The following is a 24,269-nucleotide window of genomic DNA, read 5'->3' on the forward strand; positions in this document are numbered from 1 at the left end:
GTAATAGGGGGTACAATACTGATGTGAAAATTGGCATCTAGGAATGAGGAAGGCATCGGGAATTGCTTTAACAGTGTTTCCACACGATGGATAGCCACAAACATAGTAAAGAGGCTGTGTTGCTTGCTCCTTCCCCGTTTAGCATGTTGAGTTGTGCTTAGTGACAGAGGCTTAAATGAAGAATTTATGCTCTTACTGGAGCGTTGTTCTTTAATGCTGCGTACATAAAGATGTTTATGGATACATAGTTGTTGAATGCTATGAATTCAAATTACACTCTTCAAATACAAATCGGTTTAATGTTTAATTTTGGTGTAATAAACTGGATGCAATTTCATCTCAAATCTGAATAGAGTTGGTATTTTTTGACTTGACTCATTTTGAATACCAGAACTAATTGATGTAAGCAGTCAGCAGGAGAAATAAAACTTGAGCCATGCTTGTAAATTTGTTTTGTGTTGGAAAAATAATTTCCAAGTAAGCTGTGCAGCAAATTTTCAATTTATTTCTTATTCATGGTGGACCAGTAAGAAAATTGTGACTGGGATTCATAGAAATCATAGGAATCTTACAGTGAAAAATTAAAGACTTATATAGACTCATTTTTATATCAGGCTACTCTGAACCATGGTACATAAAGCTAAGGACCTCCTAATATTTTTTAGAAAATTTGCTTTATAGGTGTTTCTGACAAAGTATCCAAGTAAAAAAACTAATTTAGCTTCTATTGTGGAAAGATGTACACTGATATATTTAAGCAACGCAGAGCAAACTTGCAGTGTTTGCGGTATCTGTTGTGAATATAAACCTGGCATCAGATCACTGAAAGGTGTTGAATATACTGTCGTCTTTTAGCATTTGTTTTGCTGTATGAAGACTCTCGAATTTTATATATGTGCTAGAAATGGTAGATAAATCTTGAAAATAACACTTCAATAATTAAATGTTGGCAAAACTAAGAAAAAATGAGCTAAATGCAAATTATTTGATTACTACTGCATTTAATGCAGAGTTGTATTGCTACACTTACAGAGCTATGTGAAGTCCTCTGTATACCAAACACCAGAACTTGAGTAACAGAATCATGGAACATAACGCAGAAAGAATATTTGTTTTTTCCCAGCTGGCAGATGTTGGCACAGGTATAGCAGCAGTTTCAGTGTTTTAATTAATCGAGGCATGTATGAAATTTTAACTACAAAACAGAACTGCATTTTTATTTTCAAGCATCATACTTCTGCATAGTAAATGGCCTGCTCTGTTTTGTTGTTGTTTTTTTTAACAGTAAAGGACCTCCCTCTTCCCAGATTTGTTATGACAAAGAATGAACAAGAATCAAGGCATGCAGCCTTGTATCCTTCAGATGCTGATAACTCAGCTTCATATTCAGGTGTGATTCCTCCTCCACCTGGTAGGATACAAGTCAAAAAAGGCTCTGTGAGCCATGATGCAATTCAGCAACGTACATCAACTGATCAACAGGTAAGTTAACTTAAACGATTAAACAGGACTCGTAATCACTACTTCGCTGCATAGGTGTAAATTTGGTAGGGCTTCTAAGCTTTATTGCTTTCGAAGTAGTTTCTTACATCATACTGATATATATTACATGTGAAGACCACATGCTTCTGAAATACTTCCATGTAGGAGACTTTTTTTTTCGGAAGTCTTATAATCTACGATTAAAGTACTGGTGGTAATGGACAGAATCGAGACAGAAAAGAAAAATAATATCTAAGATATAGCAAATATCAAATTGTAATCATTAAGATATCAATTTCTTGTTTATTAGATCACATTGGCTTCCTGGTGATTGGAACAGCAGTACTGAATGCCTTTGAAGACTGGTTTCCTAGTCCTTCAACATGCTATCTAAGATACAGCAAATATCAAATTGTATTCATTAAAATACTGATGTCTTGTTTATTAGATCACATTGGCTTCCTGGTGATTAGAACAGCAGTACTGAATGCCTTTGAAGACTGGTTTTCTAGTCCTTCAACATGCTCCAGTACTTTTAAATCTGAAATACTTTAGAGATTTTTTTTTTTAAAAACTCAGTTACTTTTCTCTGCTGTACGTTTTGTTGTTCAGCTATTTAACCATTAAGTAGAAATAATGAGAATCAGAAATAACAGACAAGTTTTCACATAGCTTTATACTGTGTTCTAGTGATGAGAAAACTGATTTCCTTTTGCTCGCTGGTTTTTTATTCTTCAGCTGAGTAAATGAAAACTGAAGGCTTATAGCTCTGTGCCTCCTCATAATTCCTTGGGATTTATAGTCTTTACACTCTCTCTATGGGTAAATCTTTTCTTACTGTCTTTTCTACAAGCTAGAATACTGAATACAAATACTAAATACTGCTTAGTATATGTGTCTGTGTGTGTAACTGAATGACTTTTCTTCCCCATGGTATACTGTCTTTTGAGCTTATTTTGTAAAGAATTGAGAAACTTGCAAGCATACCTTAATCTCTCTGGGACTCAAGGAATAGCTCATAGATGTTTATTAATCTCTCTGAGAATAGCCCAACACTGATCCAATATAAAGAAAAAGCAAATTAGCAGAGGCAATCCATGATTAGTGTTTGACTGATACTTCCTTTCTCAGAAACTGGAGATGGGGACTATAACAAAAGGAGGGCTGGCAGTATTTCTGAAAATAGCTTGTCATCTGATTTTGGGTAGGTGTGTTTGAGGGACCTCCCAAGTGCTTCAGGAAGAATCAACAAGTGCAGATCTTCTTGATCTGTTGATGGAGTTTTACTGTGGTCGAAATGGTGTTTTGTATGCTTCCCTCATGGTGCTGAGTTTGTTTAGTGAACAGCTACAATTTGATACAGGAATCTGTATCAAATCGGTGTAACTTTAAAGTAAAAAACAAAAAAAAAAACAAAAAAAAAACCCCTCCACCTATGGTGTTTGAGTTCTTCAGTTTCCGGATAAAGAAGACACATATTCACAAAGATATATAAGCATCCAAATTTCATTTCTTCATCTTGTCTGACAGAAGCGGCGTGGTGTCTCTTTCACACACGTCTCTATAAGATCATCAGAAAAAAAATACTGTGTAAGTTCTTCAAGATATCTGGCCCAGAAAACAGACTTGGAGCAAACATAATGGACAACACAGCATTGGGTCCGGCAGTTTTAAATTGTATTCATGGTCTAGAACATCAGGGACATATTGTCTGATTTTGCGCCCTATTGTAAGCTTCGTTTTCTGTGGCTGATTCTATATTTCTAATCGTATAATGAATCCATCCAGTCTAATATTTATAGATTTGGACACTGTGTTACAAACAAGCTGAGAAGGGGACTGAATCCAGGTTTCTTGCTTAACCACATAAATACCACTAATTGGGTTATTTTCCAAAAGGTGGATACAGCTTTTATACATATGTTTGTATAAATTGCTGATCCAGTTGTCTTTACCTACAGATATCACTGAAATTTATAAAATCTAGGAAGAAGTTAAGACAGTGAATTCTCATTATATGCCACCTCTCTCAATGATGAGGATGAGCAGAGCCAAAGACTAAGAAGTAAATTACTGCATGTCATTTTCCTAGGGATGACTGTTCAGAAAGAACAGGAGTTTAAGTGTAAAAATTAAGCTTGGATATGTCAAGTAGCCTGTTAGATATTCCATTAGTGAATTTGTTTGGTTTTGCTTTTGCTTTTCTTAAACTGTTTACTGGCTTGATGATATTTCTGGCACTTCAGAATATATTGATTTCATAAAATACTCTGGCTGAAATATTGGTTGTATGAAATCATAAGATATCTCAATCTTTGTCTTTAAAAACTGCTTTCATTCATATGCAACTTTTGTATTAATGAGATGTCATGCATATGTTAGTATCTTATAATTTATGTAAAAGAATTGTGCTTAGAGTATTGTCTACTGAAATATCCTAGCTAATACTATTTCTTCATCAATGCGTTATTTTGTCAGCTCCCCTCAATGAGCTTCACTTGGAGGCAGTTTGTTGGTAAATGTCAATCAGGTTGTGTTTCCAAAGAGTAGCTAGCTATAAATGAGGTCATCTTTAAAAGTAAGCATGGGCTAAGTTCCTTTTTCTGTCTCTGTCCATTTCTGTGGAGGCATTTTTAGTTCATAATGGCTATGTACTATGTAAATACAGCACTGGCCAGAAGTTTGTCTTTTTTATATTGTTAGTGTTAATAGAAGATGACTGAAGTCATGCCCAGGTGTCATGGAAGCTGCAGAACTGATTCTAGGAGTCAAGCCAAATAATGAAAGGTGCCTTCACTTAGCAGGTGACATGGTGACCACGTGTCCCAGTGAGATAAAACGCTGGGAGAAGATCCATTTTTTTAATTTTTTTTTTCTTTTTCCCTACTGACATAATTTCTTTCTCCCAAATAATAGAGGCTAAGTAGATTTGAACACTTTTGCTGACTATGTGACATGTTGGCATAGGTATATTAACCATAGTGTATATAAATACTTCTATACTTTGATAGTAGCAGCTATGCTAACTTAGGCCAGTCTTAAGAATCTAGATTCTGTTGAGTTCTTGTGCTTTTTAGGAAGAAATCCTTTAGTAGAATTAGGAGCTGTTATTGTAGATGGAATCTTTTTTGGGTTTTGGTGGGTTTTTTTGGTGGTGTTTTTATTCTGTTTGTTTTGGGTGTTTTTTGAAGACATAAGACAAATGTATTTAAAACAGTTTCTTAGCAGAAGCAGTGATATTGGGATTTGAAGGTATTTTCTGTCTTACATGATACTTTCAAAAGCAATAAACAGTCTCAATATCTGTCTGTTAGATACTGTCTTTGGATGTTTTTTGTTTTGTTGTTAGAGTGAAAAGGCAAATACTTTTTCCAGTGTCTTTGAGTGTGATCTAGGTGTTGATTAGGTACTGCTTTAGGATACTTACTGGCTTACCTCCATTTTCTGGGAAAAGTGGACAGCTAGTTTCAATAGATGTTGAGGCTGTAACAGCTGAAAAATGTGTATCTGGCAGATAGTTGTAGGCTGAACTGTGCTACATCCAGGTGAACATAAAAGGTAAATCTGAAGGTATTCATCTACCTATGTGTGCTTTACACTTACTAGTGCCACTCTGTATTAATTTATTGCTGTATCGGTGCAGCCTTAGGAGGGGACATTTCAAATTTGGCACCTGTAGCAGTCAAAATTTGACCATTTCAGCTTTTTTAATTCTGTGAATTGTGTGACTTTAAGGTTTTGCCAGTAGTCCATTTTTGTTCAGTTCTGTTTTGCAGATTGAACAGGTAATTCTAGGCAAAAGATACCTGGCATTAAATAAATTGTTTAGGACCACAGAACTGGAAAAGACCTCTTGTTTTATTGAGTCTAACCCTCTATTATCATGATAAATTGTATTAGATAATGAGTTTTTAAAAAATCAGGGGTTTGTCTTGAAATCACAACCTTTTATCCACACTGGCTATGTTGGGGAGAAGTGTTGCAGAGCATTAGTAGGAATGTGGTGGGAATTCTCACTTAACTTTACTCAGACAAGGTAAAACCTATTCTTTTAACAACTCTGTACTTAGTATTTGCTGCAGAGCACCACTAGTATTTAGTAGAAAGCCATTATATTACCCCTTAGCTTTGTTTTGCTTGATTAAATCTAGCACCTCAGTTTTGTTTCATAAAGTAGTTACCAGTAATCCCTATAAATACTTGTGTGCCTTTGATCCAATTTGAATTTGTTCTTACTGAAAATATTTTACTGGATTTGTATTTATTGTTACAAATGAGATGTTGTCATGGTTTAAACCCAGTCAGACAGCTCGTTCACTCACTCCCCCCCCCACTTTCTTTCCCTCCCACTACTCCCAGAGGGACGGAGAGGAGAATCAATGCAACTCACAGGGGTTGAGATAAGAACAGTTTAGTAACTAAGGCATAACACAAATCACTACTGCTACCACCAATGATAATAAAGTAAATAACAAGGGAAGAGAATACAACACCTCACCACCAGCCAACCGATAACTCACCCCCCCAGCCTGACCAAGCACCAACCGATAACCTCCTGCAGTCCCCCAGCCCTTCCGGCTAACTCCCAGTTACATCCTGGGCATGACGTGCTGTGGTATGGAATACCTCTTTGGCTAGCTTGGGTCAGGTGTCCTGTCTCTGCTTCCTTCTGGCTTCCTCTCCTCCCTGGCAGAGCATGAGGCTCACAAAGTCCTTGGCCAAACCAAAACATCATTGTTATCAGCTCTGTTCCCAAGCTGAAAGTCAAAACACAGCACTGCACCAGCTACCAAGAAGGAGAAAAATGACTGCTACTGCTGAACCCAGGACAGATGTCACCAGTATTAGTACTCTACAAAATAGTATTTCTGTACTTCTGCTTGACATCTTACCTCATATACTTTAGCAGCAGTGAGTAAAGCAAATCTGCCATATATGATATAGTGGCTTGATAGTTGACATATGCATTCAGTCTTCTATTTTCAGCTGTTTGAGTCTTATTACGCAGTTTGGTACTAATTTCAACTATGCAAGAAACTGTATTTTATATTTTAAACTCTATAGTTAACTGTTACCTATGTCCTGAAAGGAGCCCATCCATTTGCCTCCTTACAGTTGTCAAAATTCATCAGCATGCTATTTAGTGTGCATAATCAGTTACCTAAAGTACCAAATTAGGTCACTCCCCAAACCAGTCATTCAGCAGCATTATTAGAAATTTCCTTTCAGACCCATAGTTCCCACTCTTAATACAATTCTACTTCCCTCCTTCTGTAGCCAGTTCTTTTGCATCTTAGATTCTTGTATTAATCTCCACATCATTGGAATTATCTTCTATGGCACCTCACTGAAGTATGCTGAGGTAGAGGTTAAATGTAGTGCAGATACTTTGTCTAGAAAAATCACAAAAATAGTATCAGCAAATTTAAGTAAAATTTCCCATTCTGTGATTGATCCCTTTTCCATTTGTTGCTGGTTTTAATTACTATTTTCTTCCAAACCTAGTCTAAAACCTTCAAACTGTTGAGGTCAGACTAAGAAGTTTGTAATTGCACCCCTCCCTAAAAATGCACCCCTCTCTAAAAATGTGTAGCGCTGCATGTGGAGAAGTTCACATCGAACCTTGGACTATTTTGTTCTTCAGTGTGAATGCTAGTTGATTGCAAAAACATGGGTTCTGCAATGCAGTTACCAGCTCTAGCATAATGTTTCTTCATGATGGATCTGTTCCCTGACTCTTATGCAGGCTGTGTGGTATCAGGACCTGGATCACAACATCATTAGAGCTACCCTTCGGATACCATGTCTGGCTACATTGTCTCTGGAATTCTCCTTAGGAGGCTTTCTTCTGGCCTGAGGTGTGAGATCCAGGAAAAGGTTTATAATCTCATTTCACTCATGTATGCTTGCAATGCCCTTTTGAGGTTGAGATCCCTCCAGAGTTGCTTTAGCACAGTATTTTGTTGCCTTACACCAGTTTGTTTGACTTACCTTCACTAAGGTGGTACTTTTAAAGCCATGTATTATGTAACCTTTTTAATTAAAAGCTATTTTTTTAACTGCTTGTCAGTCCAAAAAGTCCAACTTCCAAGTCCTTCATAGTGTCTTGGTTTGGTAATTTCAGTTTGACAAAACCCATGCTTTTTACAACTTTTTTTAAACCATGATTTTTCAAAAATTAAGATGGATTACTTAATTTTTGCATGTTAGTTGCAACCTTTTTTTTCTGAGTTATTGAGAAGAATGTTCTCAGTTTGATTTAACATGAAAATGTTAAGTACTTATTAACTATTTACGTCAACATGCTTTTGTTTAGATCTGCTTTCAAGAACAATTTAAAGAGGAGGAATGAATGTCTTAAAATAGTAAAAACCAGAATATTGGCTATTGGTATGAATTCTATTGAGGTTGGTTTGGAGAAAAAAAACAACAGCTAGTGTTTCAAATTTAAAGTGCTAAAATACTTTATCAAAATAAGATTTTAATAAAGGCTGATCTAATTAATTATGCATCAACTGCAGTATGCAGATGGTGAGTAAAATTGTCAAAGTTCCCAAAGGGATTAGGTAACTTCTGTTAAAATTGGTGAAATTCAAAGTCATTGCGTTATCAGTAACACAAATTAGGCAAACTGTAGTAGTTCTTACATGTTAAGATTTTGGAGAGCAGTTAAGTTAGATTCTGAGCCTAATACTCTCAGAAAAATCTGATCCTGGATATTTCAGGCTGTCATAATTAGTTTCTTTTATTAATAGATTGGACAGATGAAACTGAACAACCCTACTTCCTCAGCTGCAGCATGTGCTCTCAAAGCACTCAGTTCATGACTGTGTGTTGCAGCTGAACAGGAGTGATTCTAATGAACATACTGCCTCTGTTTACTGAAGTGTGAAGCTGAGTGGAAAATTGAAGTGGAAACTTTGTACAACAAACCATGTTTTCTAGGCATGAGTATATGAAAATGACAGCTTCTTACCCCTGCAAAGGCAGATGCTTAGTTGATCACCTATGGACAAGGGGTAAATGACCCTGTGTGTAATTGCAGTTTCAATAAATCTTTACTCATTGTGTTTTTCCATGACTGCTTTTGAGTGAGAGTTAATGTTTCTACAGTCCTGCCTCCTCCCCAGTCTTTTCAGTTTTCATAGGCATATATTTGGGGGGGTATATATAAATACATATAGACATACTTAAAAAAAAAAAGAAAACAAAACAAAAATTAAGCTCTCTTTAGCTTCCAGTAAGCTAAATCAGTGAATGCCGTGAGTGGTTTGTAGGAGTGACCAGGACTGTGCAACAAAAAGACAGTGCCACAGTAATGCCATCTAAATTTGGTTTAAATTTTTTCATGACTGTGGGGTGTCAGTGGTGGTAAAGCTGAAGATGTGGTTTGGCCCTCTCCCAGAAGCTTTTTTGATGTCAAAGTTGGTGGTACGCTTTTGCTGTATAGTGGAGTCTAAGCTGAAGCTCCAAATCAATTGTGGGAAATCTGTAAAGGTTTAGGATTCTGATAGAATGTTGACTGGAACAATGAAAACAAAGTTAATTATTTATTATGCCTGTACTTCTCATGATCTGATTATCATTATTGTATGCTTTACAGAATCACATGCATGACATGTAAATATATGTAAGAATTCAAGTTGAAGATCATACAGTTTCTTCCTATTTCTTCCTATGCCTTAAGTATAAGGCCAAATACTAGGCGGAGGTTTACTAATAGATGCAGTTGTCAGCTTCATTAGGGCAGGGCTGCTTCATGAGGACTATGTGTCAAGAGTTTTAATGTTCATGTTACTAGAAGTAGCGAGTGGTTTCCTTTAGATAGACTATTGTTTGTTTATCTGCCTCAGGTGTTCTTCTATGTCTTTCTGGACCATCTGACTTACCAGAGTAAGTGTACTGGAGTAAATGGATAGTGTCAGTGACCGAGTATAGCTTTCCCTAGGTTTACTCACAATATTTTGTCTAAAAATTCAAACATCTTTCAAATCTTGTTTGATAAAAATGGTTTGTATAAAAGCCGGTGGAAGAGGAAGCTTGTAATTGATTTCAGTGATGCATCATCAAGTTCTTCTAGCACCTGTTGTACTGTGCTAGATGGGGTAATAATCCAACCTCGGTTTTAGCTGCCAGCCTGAAAGTGACACTTTGAACGCCCTGACTCCTTCCCTTCCTGCCCCCATGTACCTGTAATGGCAAGAATGTACTGACATCTACAATAAGTGTCTTATCGAGTAAGATTCTAAGAGGAAGAGTCTTCAGGCAAGTTTCAGAAAGGCATGTAGCTGCAACAAAAATGTCTTGAACTGGTGAGGTACTGTGAAAAAACAGTGACTTTGGGCATTCAATTGGTCCCTAAATTAACAATTGAAGTGAGTTAGTACTGCACACAGCTGCTTTGTAATACTCTTTGCCAATACATATGGGCATCATTTAAGTGCTTTGAATGGAAAGTTCAAAATCCTGTGGCCTAGGTACTTATTTAAGGAAATATGACTCAATGATCAGAACTTTCAAAAAACACCTGTTGCCAAATCAACCAAGAAACACAAAAATCAGAGGGGATTAAAGGTTTAAGTTTACATCAAAATGTTAGGAAGTAACCACTTATCATGGCCTTAAACTTTTTTTTATTAGGATGTGTGTAGTTTTAATATGTACCTTGCTTGGAGAAAAGCTTGTTTAGGACACTTTCTCATTGTCTTTTAGACTTTTGCAGATGTAATATTGATTGAAAAGCAAAATGGCCTTTGAATATTCAGCAGAGAAAACCAGTTCAGTTTTGGTAATCATGTGGAAGCCTGCGCTCAGTCTGGCTATTACTGCTTGATCATATGTTAACAGTTGTTAACATAGGCTACCTTTTTTTTTTTTTTGTCTGCTGCTGAAACAGATGTTGAGATTTTTAGCTTTGTTTTTACTTTTCAGGAAACTAGGAATTCATGTTTTGCTTTTTTTCTTGTACTTTTTTCCACTAATACGGTTAAATTCAGATTAGGAGATCTGGCAAGACAGCAATTTCAAAACATCTAGATACAGGGAGTAAATGACTTTCTACTATTTAAATATTTTACTTTGTGAAACAGAGATTTTTTTCCTTTGTATTTTATTTGAAATGGAATAATCTGATAACCTGAATGTCTCATGAGAACTGATTCCACATAGAAATTGCATATGTAATTCTTTTCCTGCCTCTTCAGGGAGAATCTAGTACAATATGGGATTAAAGAGAAACTTGAGCCTTAACACCAGGGCAAAGTTACCTTGTAATTTGTACAGCAGAGAAGTATATCCTAGATATACTTTGAAAAGTATATCATTCTTTAACAAAAAGAATGATATACTTTTCAAAAGGCATCATTCTTTGAAAAAATTACATCTGTGTTTTTGCATATTAAAAAAACGTGGCCTGTCTAGTGATTTTATTTTTTTTTTTCCTGCCAATGTTTAATTCTGGTTCATTTTTTTTAAATGAAAGTAACTGATTGTGAATCATTTGATAATAATTAGGTATGATAGTAAGTTGTACAGTGACTTAGAGTAACTCTTTTGAGACCTGGTTTCAAATGTAACTTTTATCTCAAGTGAAAGGGAGCCTTATAACCTAGTTTGCTTTGTAGCTAAGTAATTTAACTCAGCATTGCTGTTGTCTTAAGGATGCCAAGTTGAAAATATATTATGTATTTTTAAAAATATATTAGATGATGTTGTTTGAAGTGGACATGTGCAGTCATACTGTACCTGACTTCTCCTTTTTGCTCATTTTAATAAGTACTAAAATTTACACTTTCTAAAATGAGGCTTTAACTGAAATAAAGGTTTTAGATAGAAATGTATTTAGTTGTTTAGCGAAAACTGAAAAGGTTCCTTTGTTTTATTAGGAGTCCACATCTCCAGTTGTTTCACCACAGCAATCCCCACCAACCTCTCCACATACATGGAGGAAGCACAACCGCCATCCCAGCGGAGGGAATAATGAACGACCTCTTGCTGGACCTGGGCCTTTTTGGGCTCCATTTAGTGAAGCACAACCAGGTATAAATGTCTTATGTTATACTTCAGCTGTAACCCAAAGTCAAATATGTATTGAAAAAATACATTAAATGAGTTTAGAGCAGTTAATCTTTGTATTTTCCAATCCTGGAAAGTTTCTTGCAGATTCAGATGTTCACATTGACAGCAACACTGTGGAATCTGAGCTTGTGTATATGGTGGATCCATTTCTTAGTGTGGTATGGGAAATGGTTGAATTTGGAAGTGGAGGAAGAGAGTATGAAAGCTTCCCAGTGGAAAGTTTTCCAATAGAGACCTTATATCCTAGTGAGATTGTGCAGGAACTGTCAGTACAGCTGAAAACATGGGAAGCTCAAGGGAAAGCAGCAGATAATGCATTGTTTGTTTGGATTAATGTTTCTGGTAAATTAGATGAATTGTCAGAACAACTAATTCTTTTAACTTTTTTTGCTTTCTTTAAAGTTTATGTAAACATAAGCTACTGTATCTCCTGTCTGTCAAAGTAGAACCACTTATTTCAGTAAAACTTTTCATCCTTTGGTGTTCTTCATTTAACATGGAAGACTCTCCCTATTATATTGCTGTGCTCAGATTTAAAAAGCTTTCCCCCCTTAATATCTCATATTTCAATAAGTTCTATTGTGTTTTCTAGTATCTGATAGAGTATTAATAAATTTAGCAGAGCAATTCTAATTTGTGTGCTGTCTTTGATACTGCTGAATAATATGATGCACTTTATAGGCTGTAGTTTCAGATTAAACTGTGGTTGATTGGTTTATTTCAGTTATGGTATTTCAAAGTTGGTCTGTTACCTTTCACTTTATTCTGTAGTCATTCTTTAGTTATAAGCATCTATGGAGGACCAGGGATTCTGTTCTTAGAGTCAGTTGGATAAGGAAATAAAACACTATTTTAGAAGTGGGTGGTATGCAGAGATTTTTGTCAGTGCCCCAGATGTTGTTTGCTAGTAAGTACCAGTCAATTTAGACAAAAACAATTAGTCACTTCTAAAGGTTCAGTACAGGCACTGTGATTTTTTTGTCAGTTTCTTGACTTTTCTTGCACAGTTTAGTTGATTTGGTTTTCTTGTAAGCTGAAATACAAGTTTGTCCGGTAGCTGATTTCCACTTGTGAAGCTTTTCTAACTTCCGAAGTCAAGGACTCCAGGAAAGTATGCAAACTATTCCTACTGTTGAAGAGTTCAATATAGTACTCTTAAAAATAAAGTTGTAATGCCATGTTTGTCAGTGGTTTCCCTGTGATGTCTAATGGATAAATTTTTCAGTAGCAGTCTGAAAACATTTCTGAACTAGCTCAATATTCTCTAATTTAATATTCCATGCTGAAACACATCCATAGTGTGTTTAAAGCAATTTGGAGATACTGTTATAGAAGGATTGTCTGTTCTGCCAATGTGAAAGATAGAATGGATTTTCATACATTAATTGCACAAAAAATTGTCATCTTGATTCTTTCGCACTGCAGAGGATTAATTATTCCTTTGAATTTCAGTTTGTGTAGATAGTTTGTCATTCTTTTTCCCTCTCTTGAGCCTACTTTTTAAGGACAGTATTTTGTAGAAAAATATCTGACATTCAGGTAGAACCAGATAGACTGTTGGTTAGTTTTCTTAAAATCAGCACTGCAAGCTCATCTTGATTCCAGTGCGAGATGTTCTTGAAAAATTGGATAATTTGCAAGTACATGATTTTCTTTCAGTAGGATTTTAAGGCAGGACTGTGCCATTTCACTTGTGATCCAAGAAAAATAAGAACCCAGGTCTCAGCTTTTATATCGTGTTATGTAAAAACATTGTTTGAGGGTATTGGGGTTATCAACTGAAAGCATGGAACCTCAAGTGTGAAAATGTTTGATGGGTCTAATAGTGAGTAGCATGTTGCCTTAAACCAGAAAGATAAATTTAAAAACTTTTAGGGGGAAGATCTTGTTTAAATGGGAAGATTCTGACTTAGCCGTAGTAAAGACACTCCACTGCATCATCATACTCCCATCATGAACAAGATTAAATAGTGCTTTCTGTATCAAATTGTGCTGTAATTATTAAATAATGGCCTAATTGTTGTTTTTAAAAATCTTGCATCTGAAGTCTTAAGCATAACTTAACAGCTGTAGCCCTCAGTTGCTTGAGGAAGAAAACTCTGTTCTTATTTCAACAGAGCAAAAGAATTTGGATTTCACAAATTTTTTTGACACTGTTGTGCAGTATTCGGTTAGGATAGTGTTAGTGATGCTTCATAAGTAGATGTCCCAATTCTGGCTTGCATCTCTGGTCTGGATCAGTCTTCAGAGAAAAATACAATGGATGACTGAACCTCTTGTAGGAAACAACTGCATATGAGATGAGAGCCTCCTGTTCCTATAGTTACAAGAGAGGAAAAATATACTTCGTACTTTCACCTTTCCAGCTCATTTTGCAGTCCAGCTTCAGCTGCTAGAAGGATGCTGATGGTGACAAATTTGAGAGAATGAACCCCTTCCCTGCTTCAAATGATAGTTGAATAGCATGTCTGAATAGGGACTATAAGATATTTTTTTATTACCTTGTGGACTGTTTGTACTGGAAGCAGAGCAGAACGTTTATGTTGGTAGTACCCAAATAATGGTTAAAACTAGTAAAAAAATCTGATGCCTTCTCTCCATTCAAAGTGCTGTTAATGGTGTTCTTACTGATGAAAATGCATGGAGAGTGTTGACGGTTGTTTCTTCATTGGGTTACAAATCATAAAATAAGAATACAGAGATTGTTCCAGGTCTTCTCTGAAACCCGGTATTATTCCACCTTCCCCAGTCTGGTTTTGTAGTTTGTGGAGAAAATGAGGTTTTGAGCAGGGGAGAAAGGAAACAGTTCTTGTAATACTTGTATTTTGAAGGTATGACAGTTTGGTGCTACTGCATTTGTTACTGTCAAAGTACCACTTTGGAAGACGTGCTGTGCTAAGTGGGATACAAATTGAACTGTTCTAAGACAAGTTGCTGGAAGTAAAGATCTATAAGGTCAGTGAGAATAATGTCTGTGTCTGAGGGACAGAGAAGGGGAGAGCCATTGTATTAAAAGTAAAATTTGTGTGGCATGTCTGTAGGAGAGATGGAAAGGACGTGTTTGAATCTTACTGTTAGTTCTGTGCAGAAAGAGACCAGGCAGAGACTGAGCTTTTCTGCATGCTTCTTTCTAGTGCTTTAGAGTTGGGTCAGCTACTGAACCTTGAGGTAAAAAGCATTGTCAAACTCATTGCCTTTATTCTTGACAATTTTGGATAAAGTCACTGGAAGCTTCAGGCCACATCAAGAACTTGCAGAAGTGGAAGATGAATTTGAGAACAAACAGAATATTTAATAGTGGCTAGTAAAGCTCATTAAAAATCAACCAACCAAACAACACACCAAAACCCCATGCTTTATTAATCTTACATTTTTATGAAATTCAGAAATAGTGTAACCTCTCAATTTTGTACATTTTACTTACCTCCTCCTTCAAAAAGTGGTTCTCCCCCTGGAAATCTCAATTTTTACTTTCCGTAATGCAAGATAAATGTGTTATGCACAATTATGGCTATTGTGTGTAGGAGAGCAAAGATAAACCAGTACTAAGCATTTCTCACATTACTCTCTTGTTACTCTTTCCTAGGAAAAAGGTCATTTATGGAATGAAGGAGTAATTGCATACTGCGATATCATACTGATATTAAATAGCAATTTTGGATGCTAACCATGTTACTGTCCCTTTAGATGTTAACCCTCAGTGTGCTTCACTGATTTCCTTCACTCTGGTTACTGCAGATTGTGTACTACTAGTGTACAACCTGAAATTGTTGATATTCATCAGTTTCATAAATAGATTATCTAGATGGAAATTTCATAGCAATATGCTTTGTCAGTATCTTGACAATAAATTCTTCATATTTATTGCTTCAATTTAGATTGTAGTAGCAGTATTAAAATTGCCATTGTCATATTTCTTGTTTGTGGCTTGTGTGGAGGGCTTAAAGAAACTCACAGCAAGTTGCCTGGCTTTTAAAGGGAAATCTGCTTCTATGTATGAGGCAGAAATTCTTATCAAAGTATGACTTTATTTAGCAAATACCTAGAGAAAGCATTTATTTGTACGAAAAGGGTAAAGTGTTCAGTTGCACAACTGCTGTTTAGGTTTAAGGAATTCAGCATTTCTTTTAAGAGTCATGGAGTAGAATGGTGTCTGGGATTCTTCTAGACTTGTTCTAGATGGTTAGTTTTCCCTCTGATCCAAGTTTCTTACATTTTTAATTTGCAACTGCAAGTTAAGAGAATTCTGAGAGGTTTCTACGTAGAGCAGTGGGTGGCCAAATCTTTCTATAGTTACTTCATGGTTATTTTAATATTAAGACATTGAACATAGGCAGTATTTCAGAAGTAGATTGTAACAAGGCACTGGGTGAATCTCAGTTATTGTGTTCCAGATAGTTAATGCAGAGCAGATGTCAGCACTCTCTGTGGATGCCCTTTATTATTCTTGGCCTGTTTTCAAGCAACTGAGTTAAGTTAGTCTAGAAATCATTTAGGAAAAAAAGTTGCATGCTAGTATCTTGTGCCACTTTTAAATAGATCTTTGTCCATACAAGTGTTGGTCACATTTCAACTAAATGAAAATGTTTAGTATTAACTCATTCAAAACCTATTAAGTGGGTAAAAATCCATTTACATTTTACGCATGGTGCTATAAGCTTATTCCTCACGTCTTTTTAGTGAAGATTCAAGCTGACAATGTAAAAATCTACAGAAGTGAGTTGACAGGAGGTGAACGTTGTTTTGTTGGTGCAATTTGCATTTCATTTCTTTCATGATTCTACAAGTGTATATTTCCCTGACAGGAGCTTGTGTTTCAGGATTTGTTTTTGTTTTTTTTTTGTTTTTGTTTTTGTGTGGTTTTTTTTGTTTTTATTTGATTTTTTTTTTTGACTGCTTTCCATATCCATAATTCTTACTCAGTTTTCAAGATTGTCTTTTGAAAAAGAAATGTTTCTTCTACTTTCAGGCTCATCTACTTCTAGTGATCCCATATGGTCTGGCCATTCACCACCACCCCATCAAGAAAACTGGGTCAGTTTTGCAGATACCCCACCAACCAGTGCTCTTTTAGCCATGCATCCTGCTTCTGTCCAGGTGTGACACTTTATTGGTATTTGATTTGCTTCATTCAGATTGATGTTACAATTTATTTTTTCTTTTTTTTTTAAATAATCTTCATTGCAGATGTTTACTGTGTATCTGTGCTGTAGTCTGTTCAGTGCTGTTTACCCAACAGATACTCATTGAGTTGACTTAATTTGGAATGGTTAAATTAAAGCCCATTAAAAAGCCATCAGCAATTACAACTTTAAAACATTTGTGTTTAGCTTTTTTGCGTATGTGCCATACTTTTTTTTTTTCCTGCTCTCATACCTGCAGTCATTCCTGTTCATATGTATCAGTGTGCAAAATACCCTGTCATTATTCTGTAGACACAATCTGTGGATGGTTTCCCTCAGTTTTTAAACTACCATGAGATTTAACTATGCTTTATTTTTTGAAGGCAAGAAGTTGAGAATTCATAGAAGCATTTTAGGTAGATAATACTGAGGAAAAATATTTCATTTCAGGACCAGACAACAGTACGAACTGTAGCATCAGCTACAACAACAAATGAAATTCGTAGGCAATCAAGTAGTTATGATGACCCCTGGAAAATAACTGATGAACAAAGGCAGTATTATGTTAATCAGTTTAAAACCATTCAACCTGATCTAAATGGATTTATACCAGGTAAGTTACTCTTTAAAAAATATAATTGTGGGTGCAGCAGTTCTGTTACAAAGACTTTGTTGTGTCCTTAGGTTTGCATACCATTTTAAACAAAGTTCTTCATTTTACTTGTAATATTCTAGTGAACTCCAGTGTAATTCAGGAAGGGACTTGAAACTAATTTTTTTCCTTCATTTAACCTTAGTAATTAGTGCCATCTTTCCAAAACCTTTGCTAAATAGCTCATCTCCTTTACCATAAAACTCTTACTCTTCTAATGATTTAACTTGCTTTAAATATTGAAAGTGGTTGTTGTAATTTTTCAGGGTCTGCAGCTAAAGAATTTTTCACTAAGTCAAAACTACCTATTCTTGAACTTTCTCATATTTGGTAAGTGTGATGTGTCTTTATTCAGGATAATTTAGAAAGATGGCATCTATCTGGCAGTCATTTAATAATCTACTTACTAGAAGATGTTAAGTGGAATTTCATTAGTCATACTTTGAGTATATACTACGGTATGTTCAGTCCTACTCACGTTTATGCCACCATTACTTTAATGGGCTTTAAAAGGTCTAGGCTGGCATTATTTACAAAGCATTTTGAGCTTTTGGAGAAATTTCACACACTCAATTTGAGCGTTTTATTGCTAAAGATACATTTTAAGTAATTCCTTACCTATATTTATTTATTCAAGTCTAAGTTTAAATGAAATGTGCAGATGCAAATATTTTTAAATGCATTTAGTAGGCCTTGATGACAAATTTAGCTTTGACTTGGTACAAAGCTTATATTTTGCTGTATTCTGTAATTTGTACTGCATCACTGCATGCTATCATTAAATGGCTTACCTTGACAGATTTCATCTTTGTGTGTACTTATTTGTAATTCAACTGTTTTCCCATTTAAAATAAACATCGCCTCAGCATTTTTGCCAAAAATGAGGGCAATAATATTATGTAGTACTGTCTTTAATGAGTTAAAAACCTGGAGAGATAAAAGTGGGTTTAAATTATCTTTAAGCCCTAAGAAATATTATTAATGAAAACTCATCTTTGAAGAGTAGAGCATGTAGCACTAATATGAAGTATTTAATAGGGTAAAATGAACTATAAACTGCATTCTTTGATCTTCCACATAGCAGAACAGAAGTACGTAATTTGAAATAACATAACCTTAAGAAATTTTATTATACTAAGGTTTTTCTTTTTAGGGAACTGTCAGATTTTGATAAAGACGGTGCACTGACATTGGACGAGTTCTGTGCTGCGTTTCATCTGGTAGTTGCTAGGAAGAATGGTTATGATTTGCCACAAAAGTTACCTGAAAGTTTAATGCCCAAACTGATTGATTTGGAAGACTCAACAGGTAAGACATGCATCAAGTGATGGGATAGTTGTTACAGTATATCAGCAGATGCTTACAGATTTGTCTGAACATAATCCATTAGTCAGTATGAAATAAAGCAATGTGCAATTTTTAGAAATCTTAATTAGTGCTCACAGCTAATCTAAGCACGTACATATTTCTGTACAGGGAGGTGTTATTTAGGAACAGTACACATTGACTATCACATTTGGAAATACTGCCTGTGGCCTTTAAAGGTTAAGGAAAACAAAAGTGTCACAGTATCGATTTTTATTACTATATTCCAAATTCCCAACCCAGCTCTACTTCAGATTTGATTTCAAATGAATATATTTTCTGTTCCCTCTTATTTCTGAAAATACAGCATGAGCGTCTAAGTAATTAAGGTACCTGGAAAGTGCTACCGGGTTCAATGCTAGAGATAGGTCTGTAGTTTAAAAGTACAGAATCTTCTGTATATAAAATATACAGAAATTTCTTTTTTTTTTTTTTTTTAAATTCTGTTCCCGACTTGACAGCTGGATTTATCCTCCGTTGCTTTGGCACCTGGTCTTTCTGTGCATAGTCCTTTATCTTTGAATGCTTCCAGATAAACCATTGAATGTATGAGTTTGCTTGTGCCAGAAACTCTCCTGTAACTGAAAAGCAAACTACTGTTCCATGTAAAAGTAGTGTTTAAAAACAGGTGTTACATATATAATGTTTTTATATATATATATATACATGCACATATATGTGTGTGTGTATGTATATATATTTATAAAGGAAGATGGCCACAAACATCCTGTTTGAAACACCACCTTTACATGGAATGGTGTATTTATATAGATTTTAAAACAGACAAAGGAAACAGAGTATTTTATGCCTTAGATTACTTTTTATCAAGCAGTCTTGGCTTGGGAAGTCAGGTTATACTATAGGTGCACAGGTGCTACAGTTTCCTAGAATTTTATGTCTTTTCAGTAAATACTTCAAAGGGGGTCTCTTCAGTACTGCATTTGTATGTCAGAGACCTTCATCTGACAATTACTGATGAGTTCTTAAACTAGGTACTGTAGCTCTTACTACCTTTGCTTTAATAATTAAACCATTTTTTGTGGGAGTAGCTTTGTGGTTTCTCAAAGAACCTTTGTAACAGCAACAAGTGAACTGTTTTCAGGATGAGTAAACATCTTGCTATGACAAGTACATGAGAAATAACTACAGTTAATTGGGTGAATAATTAGCAAGTGTCTAAAACTACTCATCTGTCTATTTCTGTATTTAAGGTGATTGCCAAGCAAAAGCCTTTATAGGAAATGGAGTAATGTTTATTTGTATAAACCACTGGGGTTGTTTTTTAAAAAACAACAAAAAAACAAACCACCCAACAACTGTTGTTGTACATTATCTGTACCCGATACTCTACTGCCTTTACTTGTAGCAGATTTACAAGGCTTTTATCATTTAACTGAAGTTGCCTGGAAACTTTATAAATTGGACACTAACCCAGAAAGTGTTATATATGTGTTTATTGTTTTTGTGTTGCAGGCAACGTGGTTAATATAAAACTTTGATATATTACCATGAGGTACAAATCAGTCTTTTTCCCTCCGGTATTAAATGAAAGTTACCTTATTCTAGTGAATGTTAAAAAGTTACAAGAATGTGTAAGCTCTGTTTAAAAGGAAACGTTCTGATTTCTATTTGAATCTGCTGTTACAGCTACAAGGAAAACTATCAGTTCTTGCGAACTTGTTGAATTTTATCTAACTAGATTTTTTTTTAAATATGGGCCGCCAGTGTTGGACATAGCTTTTCTAGCATCTAACATGATTCATCACCAGAACTTGTATATTGAATAGAAAACTTTAGAAATGATTATTGATGTGGCTGCAGTTTTACTTGTAGGTACAACAGTCAAAATCTCCTGAATACATTTACTATTTTATTCTAAATTAAAAATTACTCATAAGTGTATGTGCATACTAATGCACATGTTAAATTGCAATAGTTCAACTTAAAAATCAGCCTTGAAAGATCAACCAGTTAAACTTCTGTAACTTTTTCTTTTTAGTTCTCATAAGAAGTGTATTTCAGTTAAGCTTGCTTCCAACAGCCTTCTCAGAACTGTAAAGTGTGACACTGGTGTGTCTTTTTGTGTGCACTTCTTTCATGGGATAACAATTTCTCAGCATTATTAATGATCTTCTACTGACTAAAGTCTCAGTGTGAGTAACATGATTTCAAACTGCTCAAGAAGGTGAATTACTTGGTGTCTTTTTAAGCCAATGTGCAAGATGGTAAATTTTATTTCAGAAGTGTTAACAATACCATATCAATTCTCTCCTTTTGTTAGAAACTTTCACCTTGATATTCCATATTTCTGCTTGGTGCTTGAAACTTGCCATCTGTTTCCATTTTGCCTATTGAACTAGTGGCCAGCAGAAAGAAGAGTAGCAAGGGGCTCCCTACCCCCTATGTCTCTGTTCAAACAGAGGAAGGGAAGAATGTTCCTGGTCTACTCTGGTAGCCTCTCCCTCAACAGCCCCTGTGAATCTATTATGTGACCAACTGCAGGTGTTTCAAACCTGTTACTGTGTGGTCTTGTCTTGCATCTGGCATCATGGCCAGGGATACGTATTTCTCTCACATGACATAGACCTAATGTATAATAAAGCATTTATATTGGTAATTTTTCTGGTATAGCACTATGCCTCTAAAGAATTATAATAGGAAAAAAGTTAAATGAGGTTCTATATCTTTCTACTGACTAGAGAGAGAAATGAGGTGTTTAAATCCTTAGAATAATGTGGTAATTCTACAAGACATTTGAATGGGCTTACTATTTTGAATTGTATCGTATACTTCAAAATTATTTCTATTGCAGCTGCTCCACCTAAGATTTGACATTATGCTGTGGTATGCTCTTCAGAGTGAGGGAGATCTGTCTGTGTAAGAACAGCCAGAACTGCACTGAATGAAAATGGGAGCATGAAGTCAGGCAGTTTTATAAATACTTCTCTGAGCGCTTATGTATTTATTTTATTAATTGACGGCTTAGTACATTTTGTATACCATGACCAGCATGTCATCTTGACTGCTTGAAAACGTGGTTGTGTCTGTAAATATCATCTTGATGTAGCCTGGTTTGTGTTTTTATTGCCAGATGCTTTTTGCCTGAAGCAGGTGTTAGGTGCAGTTTCTGTCTGGAATAATTTGTGAAGCCAAGTACAGTAGTACTTGATGCTAGGTGCTGGGTACAATTTAGGGAATACTGCATCTCAGCCTGTTGTCTGGCTATTTACAGGAAGCTTAAAGACCTGCAAAATTTTGAGTTACTGTTTTCTCTGCGCCTTTCTTGATGTCAGCAGCACTCAGTCTCCCCTGGCCTCAAGATGGGACAGTTAATTTCTTTCTGGATTTCAGTGTTTTGTCTGTTCTTTTTAGGCTATGCCTCTTGGTGTCCCAGTAACACCTTGCAGACTATAAATAATGAGCTGTTAGTTTTAATGGGTGCAGTTGTCACCATTGACAATTAAAGTGTTTCCAGTTCAATTTGATGTTGGATTAATTACAAGTTTCTTCTGAATGGAAGACAGCAGACAGAATATTGAGCTGTCACAGCAGAAGAGCACACTTCAGAGTTCAGCTCTTCAGGAGCATAAACCCAATCCTTTTTATAATTTTTAATCAGTTTTTGGTACCATGTATCACACATTCTTGTGGCAGTCATCTTCAATCTCACATCTATCAAGCAGTTCTTCTAAATGATAATTTAATTAAGCCATCTTTCCTCTTGTGCAGTATTTTCTCTTGTTCAGATCTTTAATTCTTTGGACTACAAACATCTTGTTAATATGTCTAGCTACTTATCAATCCTTTTTTCAATTGTTCCTGTTGTTACATTATACACTTGTAATCTGAACTTCAGGATTTTGAGGCTTTCAGTGTGTTGCTTTAGCTTGGATAGTGGTATCTAGCAAAATTGAAGAGCCTGTAAATAGGATTTTACTGTGTTAGGCAGAATGTCTAAGCTGCTGTTCAGATTTACTTTACCCAATTCTCTTACAGTTTGAACAGAATAAAAATAATTGTTCAGTATCATGAAAATTTGTACAACTCTGAAGGAGTGTTTCTGCAAGGAACTGTACTTGCTGAAAGCTCAGAGAAAACTGAAATAACAGCAACAATGTGCAGTTGCAGTGTGACAGCTGCTGCACTTGTTCAGTTTGCAAAATATAGGGAATGGAAATGTTACTGTTTTAGTAAGGAAGCTTAAAAACTTAGAATATTCCTTATCAATAACCTGTGAATATGGTTTTCTTCATCTCTTCTCATATTTCTGGTCAGTATTTGCATTGATATACTGGTTTTTGCTTTAACCTTTCATATAAGGAAGTGTTTTATTCTGTAAGATAAACTCAGTGCTGGATTTGATGCGGTAAACATTAGTGTAAAATTTCTCAATGTAAGAATGAATTACATTTATTTCAGTATGTAAGGAACATCTAAAAATGCTATTTAAAAGTCAAAGTACAGGGAGATAGTATGGTACAGAGTAATCTTCAAAGTCCAGTTTTCAGAAAGGTCCTCAAAATAAGAGTAGCACCAGATAAATAGAATGCTTTACTTGAATGAGTATATTTTGTCTGGTGCTAAGTATTTACTTGGAAAAGATGAAACCAAAGGGTACTTTGCACTTTCCATGAGATGTGAGCAGCTTTTTTGAGAATAAACTGAATGCAGTTCATGATTTTGGTTTATAATGATTCCTCTCATTTCAGAAGTTGGGGAACAGACAGGTGAGGTAGGTTACTCCAGCTCTCCAGCAGAAGCACCTCCAAGCAAGTCTCCATCAATGCCATCGCTAAACCAGACCTGGCCAGAACTGAATCAGAGCAGTGAGGTTAGCGCTTTTATTTAAGAGTTATTTAATTGCTAGTCAGTAACTAATTGTGTATGCATATGTAATTCATCATAAGTAGATTTCTGATCACAGATTGTGAAAAAGCAGGACAAACAGACACAGGAAGGTTCTAAATCTGTTAAATTGTAAAAAAGTTAATGTTTTCCTTCTATTTTTTCTGTCTCATTGTGAGATGAGCTACTGTTTAAAATGCTGTCATTAATAGTAATTAAGCTTTATGTCAGTGACAGAATGAACTCATAGCACTTACTGGATAGGTTGAATTCATTCCCAGTTTTTTTATTTAAGGTGAGTTTGGGGTTGTTTTTTTTGTTACCTTTGAAGGACTTTTATAGTCAACATTTGTGAAACGTCAAAATAAATTTCTGTTGGAACTGAACATTGAGACTTATTTCTGCAGATGGTTTTACCCTGAAATACAAGTTACCTCACGAGTAATGTAGATAAGTCATAGTTCTGGGTTTGTGTCAGAAGCAAAGAATCAAAGTTGAATCTGTCAGCTAAATTTATTTAAATATTAAATTTATGCTGTTATATACTGCTGCTTTATCATCATTTACCATACGTATTTGCTATATAAGCAGTCTTATATACTAAAACTCTATTTTGGTAACTGAAGTTACCAAACAGGATTTTTTGTTTTGTGGTTTCTCCTTTTCCCCCGTCCCACTGCAAAATGTCCATTGTTAAAGCCTGTAAGGAACTAATTCCTAGAGTC

General features: G+C 35.4%; 1 protein-coding gene across 13 annotated transcripts in view; it reads left to right on the forward strand.

The window, feature by feature from the left end:
• Positions 1-24,269, forward strand: part of REPS1 (RALBP1 associated Eps domain containing 1) — a 62,992-nt gene that overhangs the window by 19,182 nt on the left and 19,541 nt on the right. For 9 of the 13 annotated variants that reach the window (XM_062622788.1, XM_062622784.1, XM_062622783.1 and 6 more), the window contains 7 exons: positions 1,286-1,482; positions 11,367-11,520; positions 16,529-16,656; positions 17,133-17,295; positions 17,601-17,664; positions 18,488-18,642; positions 23,409-23,530. In XM_062622788.1, coding sequence (XP_062478772.1) covers positions 1,286-1,482; positions 11,367-11,520; positions 16,529-16,656; positions 17,133-17,295; positions 17,601-17,664; positions 18,488-18,642; positions 23,409-23,530 — 983 coding nt within the window. Of the gene's footprint in view, positions 1-1,285; positions 1,483-7,228; positions 7,360-11,366; positions 11,521-16,528; positions 16,657-17,132; positions 17,296-17,600; positions 17,665-18,487; positions 18,643-23,408; positions 23,531-24,269 lie in introns of those variants that run through there. The other 4 variants (XM_062622778.1, XM_062622782.1, XM_062622789.1 and 1 more) reach the window with 3 other exon arrangements.

Source organism: Pezoporus occidentalis, unplaced genomic scaffold (genome assembly GCF_034315485.1).
Source record: "Pezoporus occidentalis ecotype Australia unplaced genomic scaffold, CSIRO_AGI_Poc_V1 ctg248, whole genome shotgun sequence".
In the NCBI taxonomy this organism is placed as follows: Eukaryota; Metazoa; Chordata; class Aves; order Psittaciformes; family Psittacidae; genus Pezoporus; species Pezoporus occidentalis.